This window comes from Triticum aestivum, chromosome 2A (genome assembly GCF_018294505.1).
Source record: "Triticum aestivum cultivar Chinese Spring chromosome 2A, IWGSC CS RefSeq v2.1, whole genome shotgun sequence".
In the NCBI taxonomy this organism is placed as follows: domain Eukaryota; kingdom Viridiplantae; phylum Streptophyta; class Magnoliopsida; order Poales; family Poaceae; genus Triticum; species Triticum aestivum.
The window spans coordinates 201,647,679-201,673,053 of NC_057797.1; the positions used below are offsets into that span (position 1 = coordinate 201,647,679).

The 25,375-nt window shown below is 43.4% G+C and overlaps 1 protein-coding gene across 1 annotated transcript; it reads right to left on the reverse strand.

Moving 5' to 3' along the window:
- Positions 1-1,370: 1,370 nt before the first annotated feature.
- LOC123185151 (transcription factor UDT1) lies at positions 1,371-3,390 on the reverse strand. Its single transcript, XM_044597133.1, has 4 exons — positions 2,856-3,390; positions 2,436-2,606; positions 1,833-2,009; positions 1,371-1,730 (listed from the first exon to the last, which is right to left on the reverse strand). Exons 1-4 carry the CDS (start codon positions 3,102-3,104, stop codon positions 1,653-1,655), a joined length of 675 nt encoding a protein of 224 aa, XP_044453068.1. The 5' UTR covers positions 3,105-3,390; the 3' UTR covers positions 1,371-1,652.
- Between the last annotated feature and the right edge of the window lie 21,985 nt (positions 3,391-25,375).

A 25,375-nucleotide genomic window follows, 5' to 3' on the forward strand; every position in this document is an offset into this window, starting at 1 on the left:
TGGTCTCTTTTCGGCGGAGTCCGGAAAGAGAACACGGTCTTGTGTTATGCTTGAACGTAAGTAGCTTTCAGGATCACTTCTTGATCACTTCTAGCTTCTCGACCGTGCGTCGCTTCTCTTCTCACTCTTATTTGCGTATGTTAGCCACCATATATGCTTAGTGCTTGCTGCAGCTCCACCTCACTACCCTTTCCTACCCATAAACTTAAATAGTCTTGATCTCGCAGGTGTGAGATTGCTGAGTCCTCGTGACTCACAGATACTTCCAAACAGTTGCAGGTACCGATGATTCCAGTGCAGGTGACGCAACCGAACTCAAGTGGGAGTTCGACGAGGACCTTGTCGTTTCTATGTTCCGTTTCCTGTTGATCAATAGTGGAGCCTAGTTGGGACGATCGGGATCTAGCATTTGGGGTTGTCTTCTTTTATTTTTGGTTCCGTAGTCGGACCTTGATTTTACTCTGGATGATGTATGTTTAACTTGTTATTTGTGTGAAGTGGCGATTGTAAGCCAACTCTTTATCCCTTTCTTATTCAATAGATGGGATTGTGTGAAGATTACCCCACTTGCGACTTAACTACCATGCGGTTATGCCTCTAAGTCGTGCCTCGACACGTGGGAGATATAGCCGCATCGTGGGTGTTACAGCCATCAACTAGGTAGTGCAGGCTATGGCATGTTGGAATAAGGTCTCGGCCTCTCCCTACATCGATGACATTAGATTTGGCATCGACACAGGGCCTATGAGAGTTTGTGTCCCAAGAACTGTTGGCTCTCGCCAAATCTTGGTGATTGGTGTGTCCTTCAAGGAGAGCATTTGGCTGACTATTGGTGCGGCAACTTCAGCATCTTCTTCTGCGATTGTTTTGCGGCATGGTCCGGTTTCTCCAACCTTCTGGACCGGTAGATATAAATTGCAAGCGTGTTTGGCATGGGGTGATGCTCCAACTGATGCTTTTTCGGTGATTTCTAAATCTTGTCTCAAGGGCGAGTGGTTATTACGGTCTTTAAAGCCCGGTATGTCGGAGACATTTGCAGGTATCCCTTTCTTTTTTTGTTGGTTCGATGCAATTTTTAATCTTCAGCTGGCGGCATACAATCAAAAGAAGAAAAAGGCTAGTATGTCTTGCAATGTAATTTTATTTTATACCTTTTGGTCAGCATCCAATTGTTTTTCCATTTGATTGACTATTGTTTTCCTTAATAAATATCAGACACCCCTGGTGTCTCTTAAAAGAAACATTCGGCTAGTAAACACTAAATACATCCGGTTGAAAGATGTTTTGCATCTAGTCCTTGCACGCATTGCAATTTCGGGAGGCAATGTCACTGGCAACTAAATGGCTTGAGGCAATCCCATCCGTTAAAGTTTGAGTTGGACTGCTGTATGCATGATTTATTACCACCCACACCATTAGTAGAAAATACAAAGGTGAATTATGAAATGATTCCCATGTTCAACACAAAATTCAGACTTCTTCCCGTCAGTTTTGTCAGTTCAACATTGTATCTCTGTATGCTCTCCCTACACAGACCACACCACGCTAGACTTCTTTTTTTCTTTCTAAAAAGAGGATGCATTTCCACAGAATCATATATGATTTCTTTCATTTGAATTCTGTGAGTTATTGTTTGCAAGGGCCTCGAATGGTCAAATGCTTGGAACCTCCACAATACTGGACAGGAGGTCCCTTAGCTCCACCATCACAACATCCTGCTCACCCTTAACCTGCAAATGGAGACATGGAGAAGAAGCCGGCCGCCTTATCAGAAGTTAAGCAGTATAATCTAGCAAATTCTGCTGCAGGCAAAAATTGTGAGGGTTTTTTACCTCAATGCAGAAGAAACTCTCTGCATAGCCATAGTAGGTGATGGTGTTGAGGCTAAGCACCTGCACATTGTAGTTGCAGAGTGCCTCCAGCACCTTGGTGAAGAGGCCTGCCCTTTTGGTCCAGAAGATCTTGAGGTTGTACTTACAAGACCCCAGAGGTATCAGCTCCACCTGACCCTGCGAACATGAACAGCTCGGTTAGTATGCGAGAAATCGGCTGGATATCACAACTGACTCTGGAGGCGATGAAGCAATGCACAATACTACGTTATACCTTTGTACCTTGTACACAAATCTGTTCTCTTTTGTAAAACTTGGCCTCCTAGAAATACTCGGGTAGGTTTTATTGGGGTAAGAAAAAATGCATGACTACTTTATACTAGACAAAATAAAAGTGTGAATTTCTCGCCTTGGTTTGGCTGTGTTTAGAAGTGGTTATATTCTGAAAAGTATTTGGCCAGTGTGGTGAAGTTGAGCGATCGTATTCTGCAGATTGCGGCATTGGTTGGTTGATCTGAATTTCAGGTTCTCGTTGGGTTATGTTTTTTTTTACTCTGGTATATAGTTATTCATGGCTCATAGCAGAGGTTACTACGTACGTACCTGATAATGGATGTTGTCGGTGGGGGCGAGGGATTCGGAACAGGAGGCGCTGCCTTGCTTCTCCCAGGCCTCGCCGGGCGAGTCGGCGAGCTGGCTCTGCAGCTCGAGGACCTGGTTCTGGAGCTTCTTGATGTGACCGATGGCGTCGGCCAGGGTGGACTCCTTGCTCATCTGAAAACAACACAACAACAAGGTCGATGAGTGTCAGGAATGTCAACCGAGTTTTCACTTTTCTCCCAGGAAGAAACAATTTTTTCTTTCAAAACTAATTATTATTATTATTTCGTTCTTTGCAGACAGATATGTCCGGAGAAGCAGAGGCAACTTCCTCTGTCCCGCCCGATTGTTGGGTGGGGTGGGGTGGGTGTGTGATCAGTGCAGTTAATCGCTGCTGGAAGAGAGGATTATGGAAGGAAGCACCTTTGTGATGTTGGGCACGACGGCCCTGAGCTTGAGGATGTTGGTGTTGAGCCTGCCCCTCCTCCGGCGCTCGGCGTCCAGGTTCTTGGACTTGTACTGCGTGGCGTCCGCCGCCGGCAGCTGCTCCCCCTCCTCGCTCTCCTCGCCCTCGCCGCCGCCGCCCAGGTTCAGCATCGACTCCACGAAGTCCTCCATCTTCACCTCCTCGCCGCCGCTGCCGCCGCGGGAGGCCCTCGGGCGGCGCGGCATTGCTCGCTGGCCGGCCGCTAGGAGGGTCGATCGAGGAAAAAGATCAAGCTGGGTGGCTGCGTGCCTCCCGGTCGCCCACCGAACGAGACCAGAGGGCAGCGCCGTGCAGTGTCACTCACTCTCACTCACCCTCCCTCCTCTGCTGCTGCCGGTGCGGTGCCTTGTGGGCATCTTGCGCCTCGGGTGGTGGTAGCTTATAAGGACGGGACGGGGCTGAGGAGAGGAGGAATCTCGCGGGAAAGCAACCGCAAAGGAAGGGCTCCAACGCAAACGCAAGTGAGATGAGACGGTGTGCTCCCTCCCTCCCTCCCTCCCTCCCTCCCTCCTCGTGTCCTTGGAGAGAGCCGAGTTAGTTGCGGCGGCACCTGATGCGGTTGGTTGCGCTGTTGACTGACTGCACCGAGGTAGCGAGCGAGGAGCTCCCGGTGTTCTTTCCTCCCTCTTCACGGTTACTACTACTGAAAAAGGTGGTAAAGTTTCAGGTGTGATTGGGTCATGGCGCTCATCGGCATTATGATTTCATGGCTGTATGCATCGCTTGATGGGTACTCCTCCTTTTCGAAAAAAAAAACGGTATTATGATTTCGAAAATGGGTGGTACACGTACAGCAGACGATGGTACAGCGAGATCTCTGAAGCACATCCTATGATTTCTTTCTTTCCGGTACAAGATGCTGCGGCGCAAGATCGAGCAGTGCGTTATTTGATCGGAGGGGGCTCTTCAGTCTCTCTCTGCAGCTTTTGGGCAACCCGGTAACCGAAAAGACGTAGTGCTACGTACGCTGGATCGATGGATGGATGGACCAGCGTGTGTAGATCAGTGCAGGATCATGGGAATTCTCAAAAGGCAGAGAGGTACATGCAGATATATCTCGCGTACTACACCAATGATCCGGCAAGGTCTCTGAAACTTTATATCTTTCCCGATTTCTTTCTTTCTGGCACAGTAGCTGCATTGCATTGCATCTCAATCTCAACGAGTACACCGGACGCTCTGAGCTGATGCTTGCGTTGGTTGGAGTTCCTCTGCCCCTCAGTTTGCTCCTAGTTATTGTGTTGCGTCAGTGCAGCGAATGTATTGCTGCGTCGATCTGTTCTGTGGTCCGAAGAATCCATCAAGACCGTTCTGTTAGGTTGATCTCTCCACCTATGGGCCCAACGGCTCATTGGGCCCTTAAACCACGCCCTGATCGGGGGTGTCCAGCCCAAGCAAGGCTGATGGGCCCCTATCGCGCAGTGCTATAAAGAGGAGGTGGGGACCAGGGGCACAGGGTACGAGGTTCGTCACCGCCACTGTTCCCCACTCCTAACCCTATCCGATCCAGAGGGAGGCACTGAAGCGATGGGAAGCTCCACCGCCGCCACTCACGCACTTCACCGTCGACCTCTACACCAACCGTCGATGCCCGTGCGCAGACCTTCATCGAAGGACCAGCTATGGCCGGAACGCTAAGGTATACGCGCAAACAGATCATAGATAGTTCAATCTACTCCGAAACCCTAGCCTAGTCGATCCCATGGTTTTAACAATGGTATCAGATGCTGTCAAGGGCTTGATTTTGGGTAGAAACAGAGAACAGGGACCCTCCCCTTACCAGATCGGATCGAATCCGAACCCTAAACAGAGGGAAAAAAAGTTCTTGAATCACTTCACAGAAAAGTGCGCCGCCACTGAGCCGCGCTGTTCCTCTCGATCTCGATGCGCATCGGCGAGCCAAGGCATCTGGGAAGAAGAACACCACCCCTTCGGGGGCAAAGGGCACCACCACCGAGCCGCTTGACGGCAGCGCGTTCACCCTAGGGTGCTCGCGCACGCCGGCAAAAGGGTCGGCAGGGGCGCCATCTTCACACGCACGCCGGCATAGGGTAGCAGCAGGAGCCGTCGCGGCTCTCTCTCTCTCACTGGCCAGTAGGCGGTGGTGGATGGAGAAAGAAAGAAGGGGAGGAAGAGAAAGCGTGGCGCGGTGGCCGTCGCCGCCGTCGCCGGCGGCCAGGCGCTGCGCGACACAGTGGCCCGGCGATGGGGATCAGAGGAAGGTTCGACCGGGACCTCTCTCTCTCTCTGTTGCTATTTGCAGTGGTGGACAGAAAGGAGAACAGGAAAGGGGAGAAGAAAGAGAACACGGCCAGGCTCGCGCAGCGGTGGAACTCGTCGCCGTCGCCGGTGTCAGGTGCGGCGCGGTGGCCCGGCGTACGGGAGAGAGGCGCACAGAAGTTTGTTCAGCCGATCCGCGCGCTGGACCGTCGGATGGAATCCGACAGTCAGGCAGCAAACCCTAGCTCGCTGCTGGGCCGCTGGGCCAGAAAGGGAGCAGGCGAGAAGGCCGTGGGACGGTTTCTCACCGCGGGGAACAGGCGGCGCTCGCCAGCTGGCCGTGGGCCAAGAGCAGCAGGCCACAGAGCGACGCGCTGAGCGGGCTGTGGGCCGCTGGCGTGAAAGGAACGGCCCACGCACAGAGTTTCCTCTGATAATTTTTACAGAGCACCGTTTTGATGTTTTTTGTCAAGTTTTTGGGCAGATTTCAAACAATTTTTCTATGCAAAATTTTCCAACGAAAATATTTGTTTAGAAAATAGAAAAAGTAAACAGAAAGAGTTTCTGAAAATAAAAAAAATAGGAAATTTTTTAAAAAAGAAATTGTTCATGAATTTATAAAGAAAATAACAAATTTCATGAATTTTTATTTAGTCAAAGAAAAGTTTCTGCAAACAGTAAAAAGTTCATGAATTTTTTATTCATGTTTTTCCGCTGCGTAAATAATTAATAGTACTATTTTACAAAGAAAGAAAAAGTATTATCCTTCAATTAAATTGGAACCAATGGGAAAATTTAATTGGATGAACAGTTTTTTGAGAGAAGTTTTTTCACTTATGGGTGAAATCAAATTCAGATAGCTTCTGCTATGACAGTACAAAGATATTTGATTAAAGTTTAATTATGGTATTGTTATTTTCTGACCAAGGTTGATGATGACAATATTATAATTCAATGAGTCTTGTAGTTAAAAAGTTCAAATCTCTGATAAATTTTGTATCAAAGTGACCTTTTTTCAGAGAATTTGATAAAGACTGAGAAATGTATATTGCTAGTTTTCCGCTGCAATAAAGTTGATGATGATTATCATTTCTGAGCAAAGTTATTTAATAGAAATACTATCATCACATTATTCATGAGTTATATGCATTATTTCCATTTCCGCCCAACGGTGATATGGAATTAATGTAGAAGAATGAGTTTTATTCTAATTCTACCAGAACGATGATTTAGAGTATAAAAGGAAGTTTTGCAAAAGTTTATTGTGCATATTTTTTAACCAGACCAACGTAGGGTTATTTTTATGCTCATTATTGCTGATTATTGGCTAAGTTTTCTCAGACCAAAAGTTTTCCATGCTTCCATTCATGAAAGCGAATGGTTGGGTACTTGTGACCCGAAAGATGACCAAGAAAGGTCATAACATGAGATAGTATGTTCTCTCTAAAGAATGGTTTCAAAAGAAAAGAGATAGATCATTGAGAGTCTTGGTTGATGAATGTCTTTCATGTACTCTCTATGATTTGAGATAAAACAAGCAACATGCATGTTTAATTTGACCAACGTCGAATCAAGCATGTGTGTCAAAGAGCATTCGGATTTATTTATAAATTTGATGATTGAATATGCAGTCAAAAGAGCCAATTCTGGCATTTATGTCCCTTGCAGGGAATTACCCGCATGGCGGGAAAAGATGATTATGACAAAACCCGCATGGCAGGATAAGTCTGGGAAAGTCCCTGCGTAAACCGTATGGCGGCAGAAATTTTCTCAGACTTATCCTGTATGACAGGAGAAAGACATGATGACTCATGTGCTTTTAATATGTCCCACTCTGGGAGAAAAGTATGGAGTAGCTATTATGCTTTCCTAGTATCGACCGTACATCTTATGTGTAACGGTCATTAAGCACTCAATAAATCCAAAGAGAATAAAAGTTACAGACGAACCTAAAGATAAGAATGATATGCAAGTGTGACTTGCAAAAGTACTAATGATAAAGAACTCTGTTGAGTTTCTGAAATAGAATGAGGAAAAAGTACTCCTGATAAATGAAGTAGATAATCGAAGTTTCCTCATTCACAAGAGTTATGAATGGCTTTTCGAAATTGTGGCAGAAAAGTTCTTGCCACATTTCGAGGGGGAGAAAGATATATGAGATAAATTAAGAATGATGAAACTCCCCTATACTTTAGATAATGTGATAAAGAATGTGATCGTGTGGGGGAGTATGACGGTCATATTAATACCCCTAAAGAAAAGAAATAGATGTATTCCTGGATCTTTTACAATTTCGAAAGCAGACTAAGGAATACTAAGATGGTGCTTAAAAGTGCCATAAAGAAGAAAGTTTTAACAGAATAAACCCAAACAATAAAGTTTAAAGATACGCCTTTTTAGTGAAGATGGAGTAATCTGGGGGAGCATGTTGTATGACGTATACAACACCTGATGTTAGCTCTATAAAGGATGAATGAGTACACATGGATCTTGTAAAACTTGTTGCCTCTTGGAAATGAAAGACTATATAATTAATTTGCCTCTTGGCAATGACAGAGCAACAACAACCCCATATGAAAGAAGTGCCAGTACCTGAGACACCGATGGTCTCAAGGAATGAGAAAATCAGATACTTTTGATTACTATAAAGTCTATGTTAGTGAAATTCAAATGGAGGTTGATCCCACCTCATTTAAAGTTCTCATTCAAGTTTTGAGAAGTGTCTGCTTATCTAAATGATAAGAGACTATGTGAGATGAAATGAAATTAGTGAATCCCGACGATGTTTGGGACTGATGAGTAATTTCCAATGGAGCCAAAACAGTAGGCTATAAAGAGTCTACAAGCACAATCTGACTCCAAAGGAAATACGTAAAGGTGTAAAACACGACTTAAATCGAAAGGTTTTTGCGCGTTTTGCACTGAATAGATTACAATGAGTGTTGGTAGCACATCATGATCTAAGTTACATCAGATGAAAGATATTATGATCTGAGTTACATCAGATGAAAGTAAAGAACACAGGGGATACTGCCTGAAGAAGTCTTTTATGGACTAAAGAAATCAAATGTTGTTTTGGGTTAAAGAAATGTGAGGACAATTGTGTTTGTATAAAGTTATAGAATGGGAAATTCATTTCATAATCCTGTGCGTGTGGATGACGTCCTACTTGCTAGTGGTCATGTCAATCTACTACAAGAGAAGAAAAGAAGTTTTTGTTCTCAAAGTTCAAAAGAATGTTCTCAGTAGAGTGTCTCTCGTTATAATTATCGAGATTCACCAAGAAAAGAATAAAAGGGGTATTAGTAATGTCGCATGGACATACTAAGAAAGGTCTCTAAAGTATGCATGCGAGAAAACCTACGCCTGTTCTTATAGTCAAGGGTAATGGAACTGGAAACTATGGTGTTCCAAGAGTTGATGAGAAAAGATTGAAAACGGATATGGTACCATATGCTTCAGTTGTTGGAAGCTCAATACATTACCCTGACACAGTTCACATATCCGGGTTGTTTTGTCAATGTCCAGTCCATATGTAGATCACTGGAACGAAGTCAAAGATATTGGCCTCAAGCTGAAAGAAATAAGTGCTCTCAAAAGATTGTGAGTACAAAGACATGACTTGTGAAATGTATAGCGAAATCCACAATTGTCGCTAACTTTCATACTTGGAGGTTTTTGTGTGGAAAAGCTCCAAAGAATGAAACAATTATCATCAATGTGATGCAAAGATATGTTGTAGCTTGATATGAGGCTAAGGGACATGCAAAATGGTTAAGGAGACCTGTACCCGGAGTTGATAATGGTTGACAACAGCGATAACTATTTTAAGTCTTTCGCTCCTATGACAACGAGTCAAGTGTTGGTGCCAAACACATTGACACAAAGTAATACGTTGTTAAGGAGGAAGTCCGGAATTATGTTGAAATGCTTGGAGCATGAAAGCAACAGACAAGTATTTGCAGATCTACTTATTAAAGGCTTACCGCCCAGTGTGTTCGTAGAACACACAGTCGACATGGGTTTTATGGTATAGTCTAACATTTCCGGACAATAAAAGGGCCCAAGGTTAAAGAATCTGTTTCAAAATAGAGGAGTGTGTTGTAGGTGTTGATTCTATCGGAAATGAACCGTGATGATGAGACATGCTCTACATGCAAATCTGTGATGGAACGAGTGCTTTGAAAAGAGTTATTTCAAAGTATAAAAGTTAAAAGTATATGATGAGATCAAGGGGGAGAATGTTAGGTTGATCTCTCCACCAATGGGACCAACGGCTCATTGGGCCCTTGACCCACGCCCTGATCGGGGGCGTCCAGCCCAAACAAGGCTGGTGGGCCCCTATTGCGCAGTGCTATAAAGAGAAGGTGGGGACCAGGGGCACAGGGTACAAGGTTCGTCACCGCCACTGTTCCCCACTCCTAACCCTATCCGATCCAGAGGGAGGCACTGAAGCGATGGGAAGCTCCACCGCCGCCACTCACGCACTTCACCGTCGACCTCTACACCAACCGTCGCTGCCCGTGCGCAGACCTTCATCGAAGGACCAGCTATGGCCGGAACGCTAAGGTATAAGCGCAAACAGATCATAGATAGTTCAATCTACTCCGAAACCCTAGCCTAGTTGATCCCATGGTTTTAACACGTTCAGCCTCCATTCCTCTCCGTCGTCAAAGATCGATGTTATGTTACCGAATATCTGCTCGGCTGGATTTGTTTGCGGGTCTCTTTGGGTGTGCTGAAAAAAACTTGCTCAAGAATATCTGAGCTACTCCCTTGAATGCAAGTGCGGATTGCTTTACCCCGGCCCGGTCCGCATAGAAGGAGCTAGTGCTTCACTTTGGGTGTTGAAGTACGAGCCAAGAAGAGCTCTCAAGCATTAGCGAATTTTGTAGCGGAATGGACTGGATCTCAATACCCTTCCACCTAGCTACAGTCGTTTTTTTAGGAATTGGCAGTTGTGCTGCCCATATACATAGTTTAAAAAACCGAACCGGACCAGCGGTCGAACCAAAAAAAACGAGAACCATGAGGCGCAGCGGTTTTTTAAGCTAATAAGACCGTTCTGCAATCAGACCGGAGAAAACCGGTCAAACTGACCGGTTTTATGGAGAACCAGCAAAAAAAGGGGCCCTTAAACCAGGAAAAATAGGAAAATGTTTTAGTAGAAATTGGGAGAAGTGCAATTCAATCCCAAGTCGTGTGAGTAGTACGTGGGGCCTGCCCATGGCCAAATAAACAACTCAGCTGTGATACTTTGTTGTCCATACATGGAAATAATTTTATTTGACCATGTTTCACACTATATTAGCACATATATTATTTTATTGCTTAAAAACCGGCAATCGAACCGGTGAACCGGTGGTCCGACCGGTAAAAACCTGAACCGACAACCTTTTCAGTTCGATTTCCGGTTCGGTTTTTTAAACTATGCCCATATATTAAGCACAAGAAAAATAAACCAAAATTAGTTCAATGCAGAGCTTGACAAAGTTTACAATAGTTCATGGGTGAACAAGTACCACATGCCTAAAAATGAGGTAAAAGAGTAATCTAATTCGGATTTTTTTTCTTGAATACGCAATCTAATCCGGCTTTGGTTCCAGTTCATTCTTGCAATCCAACACCCAATGTGATGCTGCTTGAGATCGTCTCATGTCCAGCTTGATTAGATGAAGAATCTCGGTCGCTTGCATTAACTTATGGTCAAATACTCGTCTGACCTTTCCTTCCACAATTGCTAGAAGTGTAAATTGCCATAGAGAGGCTTGGCTGCAAGGCTACCAGTTAGGTCGTTCCACCAGTGCGCGATGGAAGTGGAGTACTGTGCATTGACTGCAAGTAGCGGAGAGCCAATCCATTTTGCCACCATTAGCCAAACTGGGCGAGAGAATGGGCATTCCAAGATTAGGCGGAAAGGGATTTCATCCTTCTAGTTACAAAGAGGGCAAAGATCCTCATGTGGCAAGACCCTAGTAGCCAGATTATCACTCGTGAGGATCCTCCCACGCAACCAAACCTGCATAAAGAATTTGCACTTGGCTTCGACCTTGCCCTTCCAAACTTTTTCAAATCTGATGGAGGGGTAAGAACCAGCAAATTGAGCAAGATAGGCGGACTTAGCAGAATATAGTAGAGAGTTGTCTAAGTTTCAAACAATTGAGCCCTCGTTGTTAATATCCAAGTTCATGAAGGAAATATGCCCTAGAGGCAATAATAAAGTTGTTATTTATATTTTCTTATATCATGATAAATGTTTATTATTCATGTTAGAATTGTATTAACCGGAAACTTAGTACATGTGTGAATACATAGACAAACTGAGTGTCGCTAGTATGCCTCTACTTGACTAGCTCGTTATCAAAGATGGTTAAGTTTCCTAACCATAGACATGAGTTGTCATTTGATTAACGGGATCACATCATTAGAGAATGATGTGATTGACTTGACCCATCCGTTAGCTTAGCACAATGATCGTTTAATTTGTTGTTATTGCTTTGTTCATAACTTATACATGTTCCTATGACTATGAGATTATGCAACTCCCGAATACCGGAGGAACACTTAGTGTGCTATCAAACATCACAACGTAACTGGGTGACTATAAATATGCTCTACAGGTGTCTTCGATGGTGTTTGTTGAGTTGGCATAGATCAAGATTAGGATTTGTCACTCCGTGTATCAGAGAGGTATCTCTGGGCCCTCTCGGTAATGCACATCACTATAAGCCTTGCAAGCAATGTAACTAATGAATCAATTACATGATGTTGCATTACGGAACGAGTAAAGAGACTTGCTGGTAACTAGATTGAACTAGGTATTGAGATACCGACGATCGAATCTCGGGCAAGTAACATACCGATGACAAAGGGAACAACGTATTTTGTTACGCGGTTTGACCGATAAAGATCTTCGTAGAATATGTAGGAACCAATATGAGTATCCAGGTTCCGCTATTGGTTATTGACCGGAAGTGAGTCTCGGTCATGTCTACATAGTTCTCGAACCCATAGGGTCCGCACGCTTAACGTTCAATGATGAACGGTATTATGAGTTTATGTGTTTTGATGTACCGAAGGTAGTTCGGAGTGCTGGATATGATCACAGACATGACGAGGAGTCTCGAAATGGCCGAGACATAAAGATCGATATATTGGAAGGCTATGTTTGGACATCGCAATGGTTCCGGGTGAGTTCAGGCATTTACCGGAGTACCGGGGAGTTACCGGAACCCCCCGGGGAGTCAATGGGCCTTATTGGGCCTTAGTGGGAGAGAGGAGGAGGCGTCCAAGGTGGAGGGCGTGCCCCCCAAGCCCAATTCGAATTGGATGGGGGCCGGCCCCCCTTTCCTTCCCTCTCTCTCCCCCTTCCTTCCTTTCCTACTCCAACTAGGGAAGGGGGAATCCTACTTCCACCGGGAGTAGGACTCCCCCCTTGGGCGCGCCATGAGAGGGCCGGCCCTTCCCTCCTCCACTCCTTTATATACGGGGGAGGGGGAACCCCATAGACACACAAGTTGATTGTTTAGCCGTGTGCGGTGCCCCCTCCATGGATTTCCACCTCGGTCATATCGTTGTAGTGCTTAGGCGAAGCCCTGCATCGGTAACTTCATCATCACCGTCATCACACCATCGTGTTGACGAAACTCTCCCTCGACCTCAGCTGGATCTAGAGTTCGTGGGATGTCATCGAGCTGAACGTGTGCAGATCACGGAGGTGTCGTACCTTCGGTGCTAGGATCGGTCGGATCATGAAGACGTACGACTACATCAACCGCGTTGTCATAACGCTTCCGCTTTCGGTCTACGAGGGTACGTGGACAACACTCTCCCCTCTAGTTGCTATGCATCACCTAGATGGATCTTGCGTGTGCGTAGGAATTTTTTTGAAATTACTATGTTCCCCAACAGTTCACTTGTTGCAACCTCTGTCAACGATTGGACAAATGTCGAAGCTGCAGGATAGTGTTCATACCCCGCAGCCCAGCCATCTAGGAATGATTTTTATAGCATCCGCCACAGTGGTGTTCTTCCGTGAACAAATAGGCAAGAGATCCGGCACAAGATCCCGGGGAACTTGGCCATCAAGCCAATGATCATGCTAGAATAAGGCCTTGCACCCATTACCGAGTGTGATGGTGGTAGCAGCAGTGAACAAGGCTACATCGAACTCGTCACACGGCATCAGAGATCCCATCCATGGCCTTTCATCACCCATCCACTCCAAGCACTTCCTCCTAAGATGAAGAGCCCTTCCAAACCTCGTGATATCTATAACACCCAGACCACCAAGGTCCCTTAGCCGGCACACCATTGCCCAATTAACCAGGGCTAAGCCCCCAACATTAGGCTTAGATCTCCAAAGAAAATGTCTCCTAAGTTTATCAATCTGCTTAATGGCCCATACATCCAGCTTGAAGACCGGGATCAGGTACGAGGGGATGATAGATAGCACCGAATTGACCAATCTTAGGCGAGCATCGCTAGAGAGAAGTTTGCCACTCCAAATTTGTAATTTAGCTACCATTTTATCCAAAGTTGGTTGGATGTCCCCACGTGTGATCTTATTGTAGTGCAGAGGTAGGCCAAGGTACTTGCAAGGGAAGTTAACTACTAGGATTAGAAGATCAATAAGCAAGGAAGGTAGGTCAATATTTTCATAGGAAACTAGAAGGATTCTGCTTTTGTCCAGATTGTCTTGTTGTCCAGAGGCACTTCCAAAGGCATGCATAATTTGCTTGACCACCCTAACATCTACCGGTGTGGGAGCAACAAACAGAGCAACATCATCAACATAAAAGCTAACCCGCAACTGAGATGGAGGAAGGCAAAGATTGCTTAGAATTTTGGTAGAGGGGGCCTTAGCAAAGAGTCAGATATTTGGACCATGTATTTTGATGTCTCTAAAATATTGGTTGACGTGGGGTTGGTGTAGTCCTAATTGTGAAAATAGAGAAAGAGAGATGGGTTCGACGCACCATACGTGATGGCCTTAAGGTCATATTTATATATACGTTCACTAGGGCACTTTGGCAATGCCAGATTACATAGGTTAGTACAACCGAGAGATCATGGATTGTTATCCTAACAACTATATCTCAACTAAGTTACATGTTTAACATTCCCCCTCAATGTCAACTTCTATATAGAAGATTGAGATTGAACCTTTAGATACAAATGGTGCCTCGGCCAAAGGTTCAGTGAATATGTCAGCAATCTATTCCTTGGAAGAAATAAACCGAATCTCCAATGCCTTCGCTGCTACCCTCTCTCGAACAAAATGGAAGTCCATTTCTATGTGTTTTTGTTTCCCAAATAGACACGAGTGTGCATGTCATGCATTAAAGAAGACAGAGTGGGCAAAGCGCCCTCCACCCCAGAGTGTTACAAGTTACAAGTATCTCATAACACTCCACCAACCTCATTAGCTAAACATACTCATTCTAACCTCTCTCGTTCACCCACCTAGCTAGGCGACCCAAAAACTCGTCTATGCACATGATAACCCACAAGTATAGGGGATCACAACAATTTTCGATAAGTAAGAGTGTCGAACCCAACGAGGAGCTAAAGGCAGAACAAATATTCCCTCAAGTTCTATCGACCACCGATACAACTCTACGCACGCTTGATGTTCGCTTTACTTAGAACAAGTATGAAACTAGAGGTACTTTGTAGGTGTTGTTGGATAGGTTTCCAAGATAATAAAGATTACGTAAATAAAAAGTAGGGGTTGTTGTAAGTAAAGAAGCAATAAAGTAAATATAGCGAGTGTGGAAAAGTGGTGGTCGGAGTTGTGAAATTGCCCCTTAAGCAATTGACTACTTTACTAGACCGATAGCAGGTTTTATGTGGGAGAGGCCACTGCTAGCATGTCATCCCTGACTTGGAATTCTATGCACTTATGATTGGAACTATTAGCAAGCATCCGCAACTACTAACGTTCATTAAGGTAAAACCCAACCATAGCATTAAGATATATTGGTCCCCCTTCAATCTCGTATGCATCAATTTCTATGCTAGGTTGAAGCTTCTGTCACTCTTGCCCTCCAATACATAGCCCTATCAACATACAACTAACCCTATGGTGTGATCCACGCGCACGCTCATATGATGGGCACCAAAGGATAACAACATAACCACAAGCAAATTAAATCAATCATAAGAATTCATCAGCGACCAATAGGACAACGAAAATCTACTCAGACATCATAGGATGGCAACACATCATTGGATAATAATATGAAGCATAAAGCACCATGTTCAAGTAGAGGGTACAACGGGTTGCGGGAGAGTGGATCGCTGTAGATAGAGGGGGAAGGTGATGGAGATGTTGGTGAAGATGGCAGAGGTGTTGGAGTAGATCAAGGTGATGATGATGATAGCCACGGCAGCGTTTCGGCGCCACCGAAAGAGAAGGGGAGAGGGGGGCCCTTCGTCTTCTTCTTCCTTGACCTCCTCCCTAGATGGGAGAAGGGTTTCCCCTCTGGTCCTTGGCCTCCATGGCATGGGAGGGGCGAGAGCCCCTCCGAGATTGGATATGTCTCTCTGTCTCTCTCTGTTTTTGCGTTCTAAGATTCTTCCCTTTCACCGTTCTTATATTCTCGGGGATCCGTAGCTCTGATTGGTCTGAAATTTTAACACGGTCTCTATCCGGATATTAGCTTTCTTGCAGCGAAAGAAGGGCACCAGCCGCCTTACGGGTGACCACAAGGGTCAGGGGCGCGCTTGCCCCCCTGGGGTGTGCCCCCTGCCTTGTGGGCCCCTCGAGCATCGTCCCGCGTTAATTTCACTTCCCAAAAATCACATATATTCCAAAAAAATCTCCGTCCATTTTTACCCCGCTTGGACTCCGTTTGATATGGATTTTCTGCAAAACAAAAAACATGCAACAAACAGGAACTGGCACTGGGCACTGGATCAATATGTTAGTCTCAAAAATAGTATAAAAAGTTGCCAAAAGTATATGAAAGTTGTAGAATATTGGCATGGAACAATCAAAAATTATAGATACGACGGAGACGTATCAGCATCCCCAAGATTAATTCCTGCTCGTCCTCGAGTAAGTAAATGATAAAAAAAAGATAATTTTTGATGTGGAATGCTACCTAGCATAATCTTGATCACATATCTAATCATGGCATGAATATTAAGACATGAGTGATTCAAAGCAATAGTCTATCATTTGACATAAAAACAATAATACTTCAAGCCCACTAATAAAGCAATCATGTCTTTTCAAAATAACAAGGCCAAAGAAAGCTATCCCTACAAAATCATATAGTCTAGCTATGCTCCATCTTCACCACACAAAATATTCACATCATGCACAACCCCGATGACAAGCCGAGCAATTGGTTCATACTTTTTAACGCGCTTCAACATTTTCAACCCTCGCGCAATACATGAGCGTGAGCCATGGATATAGCACTATAGGTGGAATAGAATGGTGGTTGTGGAGAAGACAAAAAGGAGAAGATAGTCTCACATCAACTAGGCGTATCAACGGGCTATGGAGATGTCCATCAATAGATATCAATGTGAGTGAGTAGGGATTGCCATGCAACGGATGCACTAGAGCTATAAGTATATGAAAGCTCAAACTGAAACTAAGTGGGTGTGCATCCAACTTGCTTGCTCATGAAGACCTAGGGCATTTGAGGAAGCCCATCATCGGAATATACAAGCCAAGTTCTATAATGAAAATTCACACTTAGTATATGAAAGTGATAACTCAAGAGACTCTCTATATGAAGAACATGGTGCTACTTTGAAGCACAAGTGTGGAAAAAGGATAGTAGCATTGTCCCTTCTCTCTTTTTCTCTCATTTTTTTGTGGGCTTCTTTGGCCTCTTTTTTATTTGGGCTTCTTTGGCCTCTTTTATTTATTTTTAAAGTCCGGAGTCTCATCCCGACTTGTGGGGGAATCATAGTCTCCATCATCCTTCCCTCACTGGGACAATGCTCTAATAATGATGATCATCACACTTTTATTTACTTACAACTCAATACTAGAACAAGGATATGACTCTATATGAATGCCTCCGGTGGTGTACCGGGATGTGCAATGATCTAGCGTAGCAATGACATCAAAAAACGGACAAGCCATGAAATATAATGCTAGCTATCTTACGATCATGCAAAGCAATATGACAATGAATGCTCAAGTCAAGTATATGATGATGATGATGGAAGTTGCATGGCAATATATCTCGGAATGGCTATGGAAATGCCATGATAGATAGGTATGGTAGCTGTTTTCAGGAAGGTATATGGTGGGTTTATGGTACCGGCGAAAGTTGCACGATACTAGAGAGGCTAGCAATGATGGAAGGGTGACAGTGCGTATAATCCATGGACTCAACATTAGTCATAAAGAACTCACATACTTATTGCAAAAGTTTATTAGCCCTCGAAGCAAAGTACTACTATGCATGACCCTAGGGGGATAGATTGGTAGGAAAAGACCATCGCTTGTCCCCGACCGCCACTCATAAGGAAGACAATCAATAAATACCTCATGCTCCGACTTTGTTACATAACGGTTCACCATACGTGCATGCTACGGGAATCACAAACCTCGGCACAAGTATTTCTACTAATCCATAACTACCCACTAGCATGACTCTAATATCACCATCTTTATATCGCAAAACTATTGCAAGGAATCAAACATATCATATTCAGTGATCTACAAGTTTTATGTAGGATTTTATGACTAACCATGTGAATGACCAATTGCTGTCATCTCTCTAAATAGATATAAGTGAAGCAAGAGAGTTTAATTCTTTCTACAAAAGATATGCCCACGCTCTAACAAATATAAGTGAAGCAAAAGAGCATTCTACAAATGGTAGTTGTCTAAGTGAAGAGAAACAGGCAATCCAAACTTCAAATGATATAAGTGAAGCACATGAAGCATTCTATAAAGCCATAATCAAAAGATATAAGTGAAGTGCATAGAGCATTCTATAAATCAACCAAGGACTATCTCATACCAGCATGGTGCATAAAAGAAAGATGAAAACTAAATGCAAAAGACGCTCCAAGATTACACATATCGCATGAACGAAACAAATTCGAAAACATACCGATACTTGTTGAAGAAAGAGGGGATGCCTTCCGGGGCATCCCCAAGCTTAGAAGCTTGAGTCTCCTTGAATATTTACTTGGGGTGCCTTGGGCATCCCCAAGCTTGAGCTCTTGCCTCTCTTCCTTCTTCTCACATCGAGACCTTCTCGATCATCGAACACTTCATCCACACAAAACTTCAACAGAAAACTTGGTAAGATCCGTTAGTATAATAAAGCAAATCACTACTCTAAGTACTGTTGCAAACCAATTCATAATTTTTTTTTGCATTTGTATACTGTAATATAGCTTTTCCATGGCTTAATCCACTGATACAAATCGATAGTTTCATCAAAACAAGTAAACTATGCATCAAAAACAGAATCTATTTAAAACAGAACAGCCTGTAATAATCTGAACATTCACCATACTTCTGATACTTGAAAAATTCTGCAAAAATGAGTAAAAATAAACAATTTGTATAGGAAGATAGTGCGAAAAGAATCAGAACCATTTGACGTTCCAGCAAAAAAATTAAAATCGTGCACTACAGCCAAAGTTTCTGTCCTGCACCGTACAAACCATCAAGCAAATGTAAACATCCTAAAGGCAAACCTTGGCACATTATTTTTATAATACAATGGAATTGTACAAGGGGATAATTATTTTTGTTGAAAAATTCGTGTAATCAAGATTCACGAAGTTTCAGTGAGCATGAACAAAGTTCAAGGACCTCTCCCACTTCAACAATGCTTGTCTTTCTCACTTTCACTTTCCTTTTTGAAAAAGTTTTGGGTTCCCCTCTTTATTTTTGTTGTTTTTAAACTATATGAAAGCACTCAACAGAAATAAATGACTCCCTGAAACTCCTGGGTTGTCTCCCTGGCAGCGCTTTCTTTAAAGCCATTAAGCTAGGCATATAGTGCTCAAGTAGTGAATCCACCCGGATCCCAAGGTATATCAAAGCCAATTTTAATTAGCAATCATTTGGCATTCAATAGTGAGCACAAATCAACATATATAAAGTAATGACGAAGTCTAACTCTCTTCCTATGCATCGGCATGTCATAAAAGAACAATTTATGCACACAAAGTAAAGGCCAATGCATAGTATAAACAGTTTCTTGCAATTTTATCGTGTGGGAAACATAGAGAGGTGGAGATATAGTTCCTCTCTCATAATAATTGCAAGTAGGAGCAGCAAGCACATGCATATTATATCTATCAAAATCATCATGTGTAACGGTAAAAGGCAACCCATCAATATAATCCTTAATAAGTGGAAACTTCTCTGATATAGTGTAGTCGGGTGAATTCAAAAGGATAATAGGACTATCATGCGTGGGTGCAATAGCAACAATTTCATGTTTAAAATAAGGAACTATAGCAAGTTCATCTCCATAAGCATAATTCATATTGGCATCTTGTCCACAAGCATAGCAAGCATCATCAAAAAGGGATATTTCAAGAGAATCAACGAGATCATAACAATCATCATAGCAATCATCCTTCGGTAAGCACGAAGGGAAATTAACCATATATGAGTTGAAGAGTTACTCTCATTAGAAGGTGGGCACTGGTAGTTAATCCGCTCTTCCTACTTTTGTTCTTCGCTCTCCTCCTCATCTTTTTCATCCAATGAGCTCATAGTTTCATCAATTTCTTCTTCCATAGACTCCTGCAAAATATTAGTCTCTTCTTGGACAGCGGGGTAGTCCTCAATATATGGTTCAACATAGGCATTAGAAGCATAATTATCATAGCAATATTTAAGTATGGCAAAATTTTCAGATTTGTAAAGAGTAGCATCATACGTTTCAATCAAAGAAGCAATTTCATAAGCACCCTTAAAAGCAACAAATTCTTCAATTTGTTGAACATCATAGTAACTATAAACACCCTTAGCATACGAAGATACGATTCCATTATCACTAAACTCACATTTATAGGGAAGGTGTTTCTTAGGTTTTTCAGAACAACAAGTAATATCATATATTTCGCATAAATTCCAAGCATAGCATTGCAAACGATGAATTTGACACAGTAAAATTTTCCCTTTTTCAGATATTCGGTGTCGCACATAACAAGCATGCTCATCTAAGGATTTGCCCTCAACTAAGCTAGTTGGGGTTTCAGCACGAGCACATAGGGATCGAAGATGAACCAAGTAATAAGCTTCAGCAGTGTGATAGATTTTGAGTGGTTCTTCAACCATTGGTTTAGTAGGTACAACTAGTTTTTTTTGGTATTCTGTGTTTCCTACCCATAACTAAAGATAGAAAACAACTAAGAACAGCAAATAAAAATTACTTAGAGATAAAGCAAACAAGCACACACGAGAATATTCACCCCATGCTATTGCTCCTCGGCAACGGCGCCAGAAAAAGGTCTTGATAACCCACAAGTATAGGGGATCGCAACAGTTTTCGATAAGTAAGAGTGTCGAACCAAACGAGGAGCTAAAGGCAGAACAAATATTCCCTCAAGTTCTATCGACCACAGATACAACTCTACGCATGCTTGATGTTCGCTTTACCTAGAACAAGTATGAAACTAGAGGTACTTTGTAGGTGTTGTTCGATAGGTTTGCAAGATAATAAAGATTACGTAAATAAAAAGTAGGGGCTGTTGTAAGTAAAGAAGCAATAAAATAAATATAGCGAGTGTGGAAAACTGGTGGTAGGAGTTGTGAGATAGCCCCTTAAGCAATTGACTACTTTACTAGACCGATAGCAAGTTTTATGTGGGAGAGGCCACTGCTAGCATGTCATCCCTGACTTGGAATTCTATGCACTTATGATTGGAACTATTAGCAAGCATCCGCAACTACTAACGTTCATTAAGGTAAAACCCAACCATAGCATTAAGATATATTGGTCCCCCTTCAATCCCGTATGCATCAATTTCTATGCTAGGTTGAAGCTTCTGTCACTCTTGCCCTCCAATACATAGTCCTATCAACATACAACTAACCCTATGGTGTGATCCACGCGCGTGCTCATATGATGGGCACCAAAGGACAGCAACATCACCACAAGCAAATTAAATCAATCATAGCAATTCATCAATCACCAATAGGACAACGAAAATCTACTCAGACATCATAGGATGGCAACACATCATTGGATAATAATATGAAGCATAAAGCACCATGTTCAAGTAGAGGGTACAGCGGGTTGCGGGAGAGTGGACCGCTGTATATAGAGGGGGGAAGGTGATGGAGATGTTGGTGAAGATGGCAGAGGTGTTGGAGTAGATCGCGGTGATGATGATGATAGCCACGGCAGCGTTCCGGCGCCACCGTAAGAGAGGGGAGAGGGGGCCCTTCGTCTTCTTCTTCCTTGACCTCCTCCCTAGATGGGAGAAGGGTTTCCCCTCTGGTCCTTGGCCTCCATGGCATGGGAGGGGTGAGAGCCCCTCCGAGATTGGATATGTCTCTCTGTCTCTCTCTGTTTCTGCGTTCTAAGATTCTTCCCTTTCACCGTTTCTTATATTCCCGGAGATCTGTAACTCCGATTGGTCTGAAATTTTAACATGATCTCTATCTGGATATTAGCTTTCTTGCGGCGAAAGAAGGGAACCAACCACCTTACGGGGTGGCCACGAGGGTCAGGGGCGCGCCCCCCTGCCTCGTGGGCCCCTCGAGCATCGTCTCGCGTTGATTTCACTTCCCAAAAATCACATATATTCCAAAAAAATCTCCGTCCGTTTTTATCCTGTTTGGACTCCATTTGATATGGATTTTCTGTGAAACAAAAAACATGCAACAAACAGGAACTGGAACTGGGCACTAGATCAATATGTTAGTCTCAAAAATAATATAAAAAGTTGCCAAAAGTATATGAAAGTTGTAGAATATTGGCATGGAACAATCAAAAATTATAGATACGATGGAGACATATCGGTTCACACCTAAGAAGGCCGACCTATTTCTAGCTTCTCCCTTCCCTCTCGATAGAGCTTATGACCTTGAGTTGAGAAGGCATTTCCCCATCAAATACTATGGTGTTCCGGTGCTTCCAGTGCTCCCGCATGGTGAGGATAACGATGGCCCTCAATTCCTTGGCTTGACATTTGTCTCCCTGCTAGTCGAGCACCAAACGCTGAGCATGTCCTGCATACTAGGCACCCACTCCGGTCTTCCCAAGGCAAGACACACCGTTGTCCAAGTTTCCTGGGCGAACACACATTCTAGAAGGATGTGGTTGATTGATTCCTTGCATTGTGCACAAAACGGGCAATCATCCTCGTGTGGAAGCCCACCTTGCCAGGCGGTCCGACATCCAACATCTGTTCCAAAGAGCTAACCAAGCAAAGAATCTGCATTGCAGTGGCGCTCGCGACTTCCATGTGAACTTCGTCGTTGGTGCCACCTCTCTCCCGCAAAATTTTGCCGCATATGCCGATCTTGCCGAGTAAAGGCCATCCTTCTCCCATGCCCAAGAGAAACTGTCACAAGTGTTGTCATCGAGTTGTATCATGTCAACCCTAGTCCATAGCTGGAAGTACTCCTGTATGAGTCCTTGGTCCAGCTCAGGGCTAATATCCAAAGCCCAAACACCTTCCCTGATCGATCGGTGCACCATCGTTGTTCTTCTCGCACCAAAGAGACCCTGTCATAGATTCGAGGGGGGGGCAATTCCTGCACCACATAGCCATCGATCCATCGGTCCCCCCAGAATAACGTTGCCTTTCCATCCCCGATCGAACAACACATGGCAGATTTGAATAGGGCTAGTGACTCCTTAGGTACTTGAATCTAAAACTCTGCCCATGGTCTAGATGGCTATGTTCTCTGCAACCAAGGCCATCAAGCTTGCATGGCCCCATTTAGCCACCCCAGGTTCAGGATGCCTAGGTTGTCGGTCCATTTAGGAGCACATATCATGTCCCACGATGTCGCACAGTTACCACCATTCGCCTGGGCTTTACAGCACCACAAGAAGCCCCTGCATATTTTCACCATCGCCTCTAAGGTTTTTGGGGGAAGATACAATGCTACCATCACATTGACAGGAATCGTGCACAGAACTGTTTGCACCAGTAATAGTCTACCACTCTTCGGTAGTGACGCCGCTCTCCATGTGGGAAAATAGGTCGCCAATTGCTCAACTAACCCAGTGAATTGCGCAGCCGTTGCTTCCAGATTATTAGCGGTAACCCCAGGTCTTGCATCGAAAGGATCCCACAGGCAGTTGAGGAGCGTACTGATGGTCACCATGTCCTCCTCCGATAATCTAATTGGCATGGTCGCACTCTTCACCAAATTTACGCTCAGGCCGGAAGCTTCCGCAAACAAGTCAAGGATGGTAGCACTCGCCCTCAGATCATCGACCCTCGGCTTGATAAAGATCACCACATCATTGATAAACATTAAAAATCTCTGCTTCAGCCCACTCTAGTGAAATGTGCTAATTCTCCATGTGTCACTGCGAGCTCAAAGAATTTCTGGAGGGTTTCCATGATTTGGTTGAAAAGCATGGGTGACAATGGATCACCTCGGCGGAGTCCCTTACAGTTGAAAATTGGCTTCTTGGGCACCCCATTCACCAGCACCCTCATTGATGCATTGCTGAGCAGACCACCCTCATTTAGGAGGTTCATTAACCTTTTTCCTGATTTACGTAGTTTAGTTACAAGCTTTAACTAGGGTTTCTACAACTAGTGTTGTAACTTCTGGTTCAATCATGTAGACAACTTTTGGAACAACTTCTGGTTTGTTAATCCTGCTAACTTTTGCCGGAGATTCAATAATCTTATCTAGCTTGCACTGTCCTCCTACTTACTTATTTAGTGAGAAAACTCCTTGAGAAAGTGTTCATTCTTTGTGACAAACATTTTGTCCCTGAACTTTTGGTTGAAGGAATATCCAATTTGTCTCTGTTGGATAACCTACAAATTAGCATCTGACTAGATCGAGTACTCCATAACTCATATGGTGTTGTACTGTCTGATATAAGACGGTGCTTTATTTAGTATATACGTTGTTGTTCCAAGTATATATCCCCATAATTTAATAAAAGCATATCAGTGTGAAATAATTCCACAATTATTTGAATGTTCGCTAAACTCATGACTTAGATATATTTCTTCATGTTTGAAGAACCTTTTATCTTTTGTCATAATGATTCTTATCTTCATTCTAAATTTCTTTGAACTCTTTCAAATATTTTAGATCTTATGTTTTATTAAGTAAACCATATTTACTCCTAACATCAATGTAGTATAAGTATTCACCGTAACCTGGTTTTCTCATTGGACCATATACATCACCATGTATTTTGTCAACTGATTCAAAACCAAAAGACTCCAATACATCATCTACATGAAGATTATTTTTCTGATATAACCAAGCAGTGCCACATTTAAGTGGTGTTTATCAGTCTTCTCAAGAAGTTTAGCATTATGTTATAAATTTTCAATTCAATATTCATGAATAAACCATCAATAATAGAGGTAAATCCAAAACATATTCTTATAACAACTTGAATAACTATTGTTTAAAACTTATAAGTATATCCATCGCATAACCCAAAACATAATGTTTTACACAACTCCAGAATGAAATAACTATTATCCAGTTATGAGATAAATCTTGAAAATAAACTAAAGGCATGACTTCAACGGCTTGAGTAGCGATTCTGTCGCCATTCCCGATTTGCATCGCGACTTCATTCCTTCCCCGATCCGTGCAGACAATTGCTTCCACTTGGCGATAGGAACTGGATCATCTAGCAGTCGGCTAACCAAATCAAGGACTTTGACTGGAGCGAGTTCATCCAACAACAAGGGTGCACATACTCCTTGTCCGATTTATTTTAGTCTCTCCAGCAGGCCAATGGTCTGCCCTAGTCAGTCCTCCAACACGGCTAAACTCCAGAAGATCTGTTCAGCATGAGGAATCACTGCCACTTGGTCTGCCACACGTGCAGCCTCACCCTCAACATTAGGGCATTATTCTGAAAAAAGGCAATAATTAGCAACAAAGACAACACACCAAAATATAATCTTCTCCATAAGGAGAAATGATTTACCAAATAGCCTATGTTCATAGGAATACATATAGATTCATTTGCCAATTTTCATCAAGTGATGTTTGATGTGTGACAGCCTCTTGGCTACTAGAGCAAAGAACAAAAGTGTTAAGTTAAGAAAATGACTAACA

Excerpts from the sequence above, each read along its gene's own strand:
- LOC123185151 (XM_044597133.1), bottom strand. The coding sequence starts at position 3,104 with ATGCCGCGCCGCCCGAGGGCCTCCCGCGGCGGCAGCGGCGGCGAGGAG. Across the intron at positions 2,010-2,435 it reads CCGACAACATCCATTATCAG|GGTCAGGTGGAGCTGATACC; the intron begins GTACGTACGTAG and ends TCATGTTCGCAG. Across the intron at positions 1,731-1,832 it reads AGAGTTTCTTCTGCATTGAG|GTTAAGGGTGAGCAGGATGT; the intron begins GTAAAAAACCCT and ends CTCCATTTGCAG.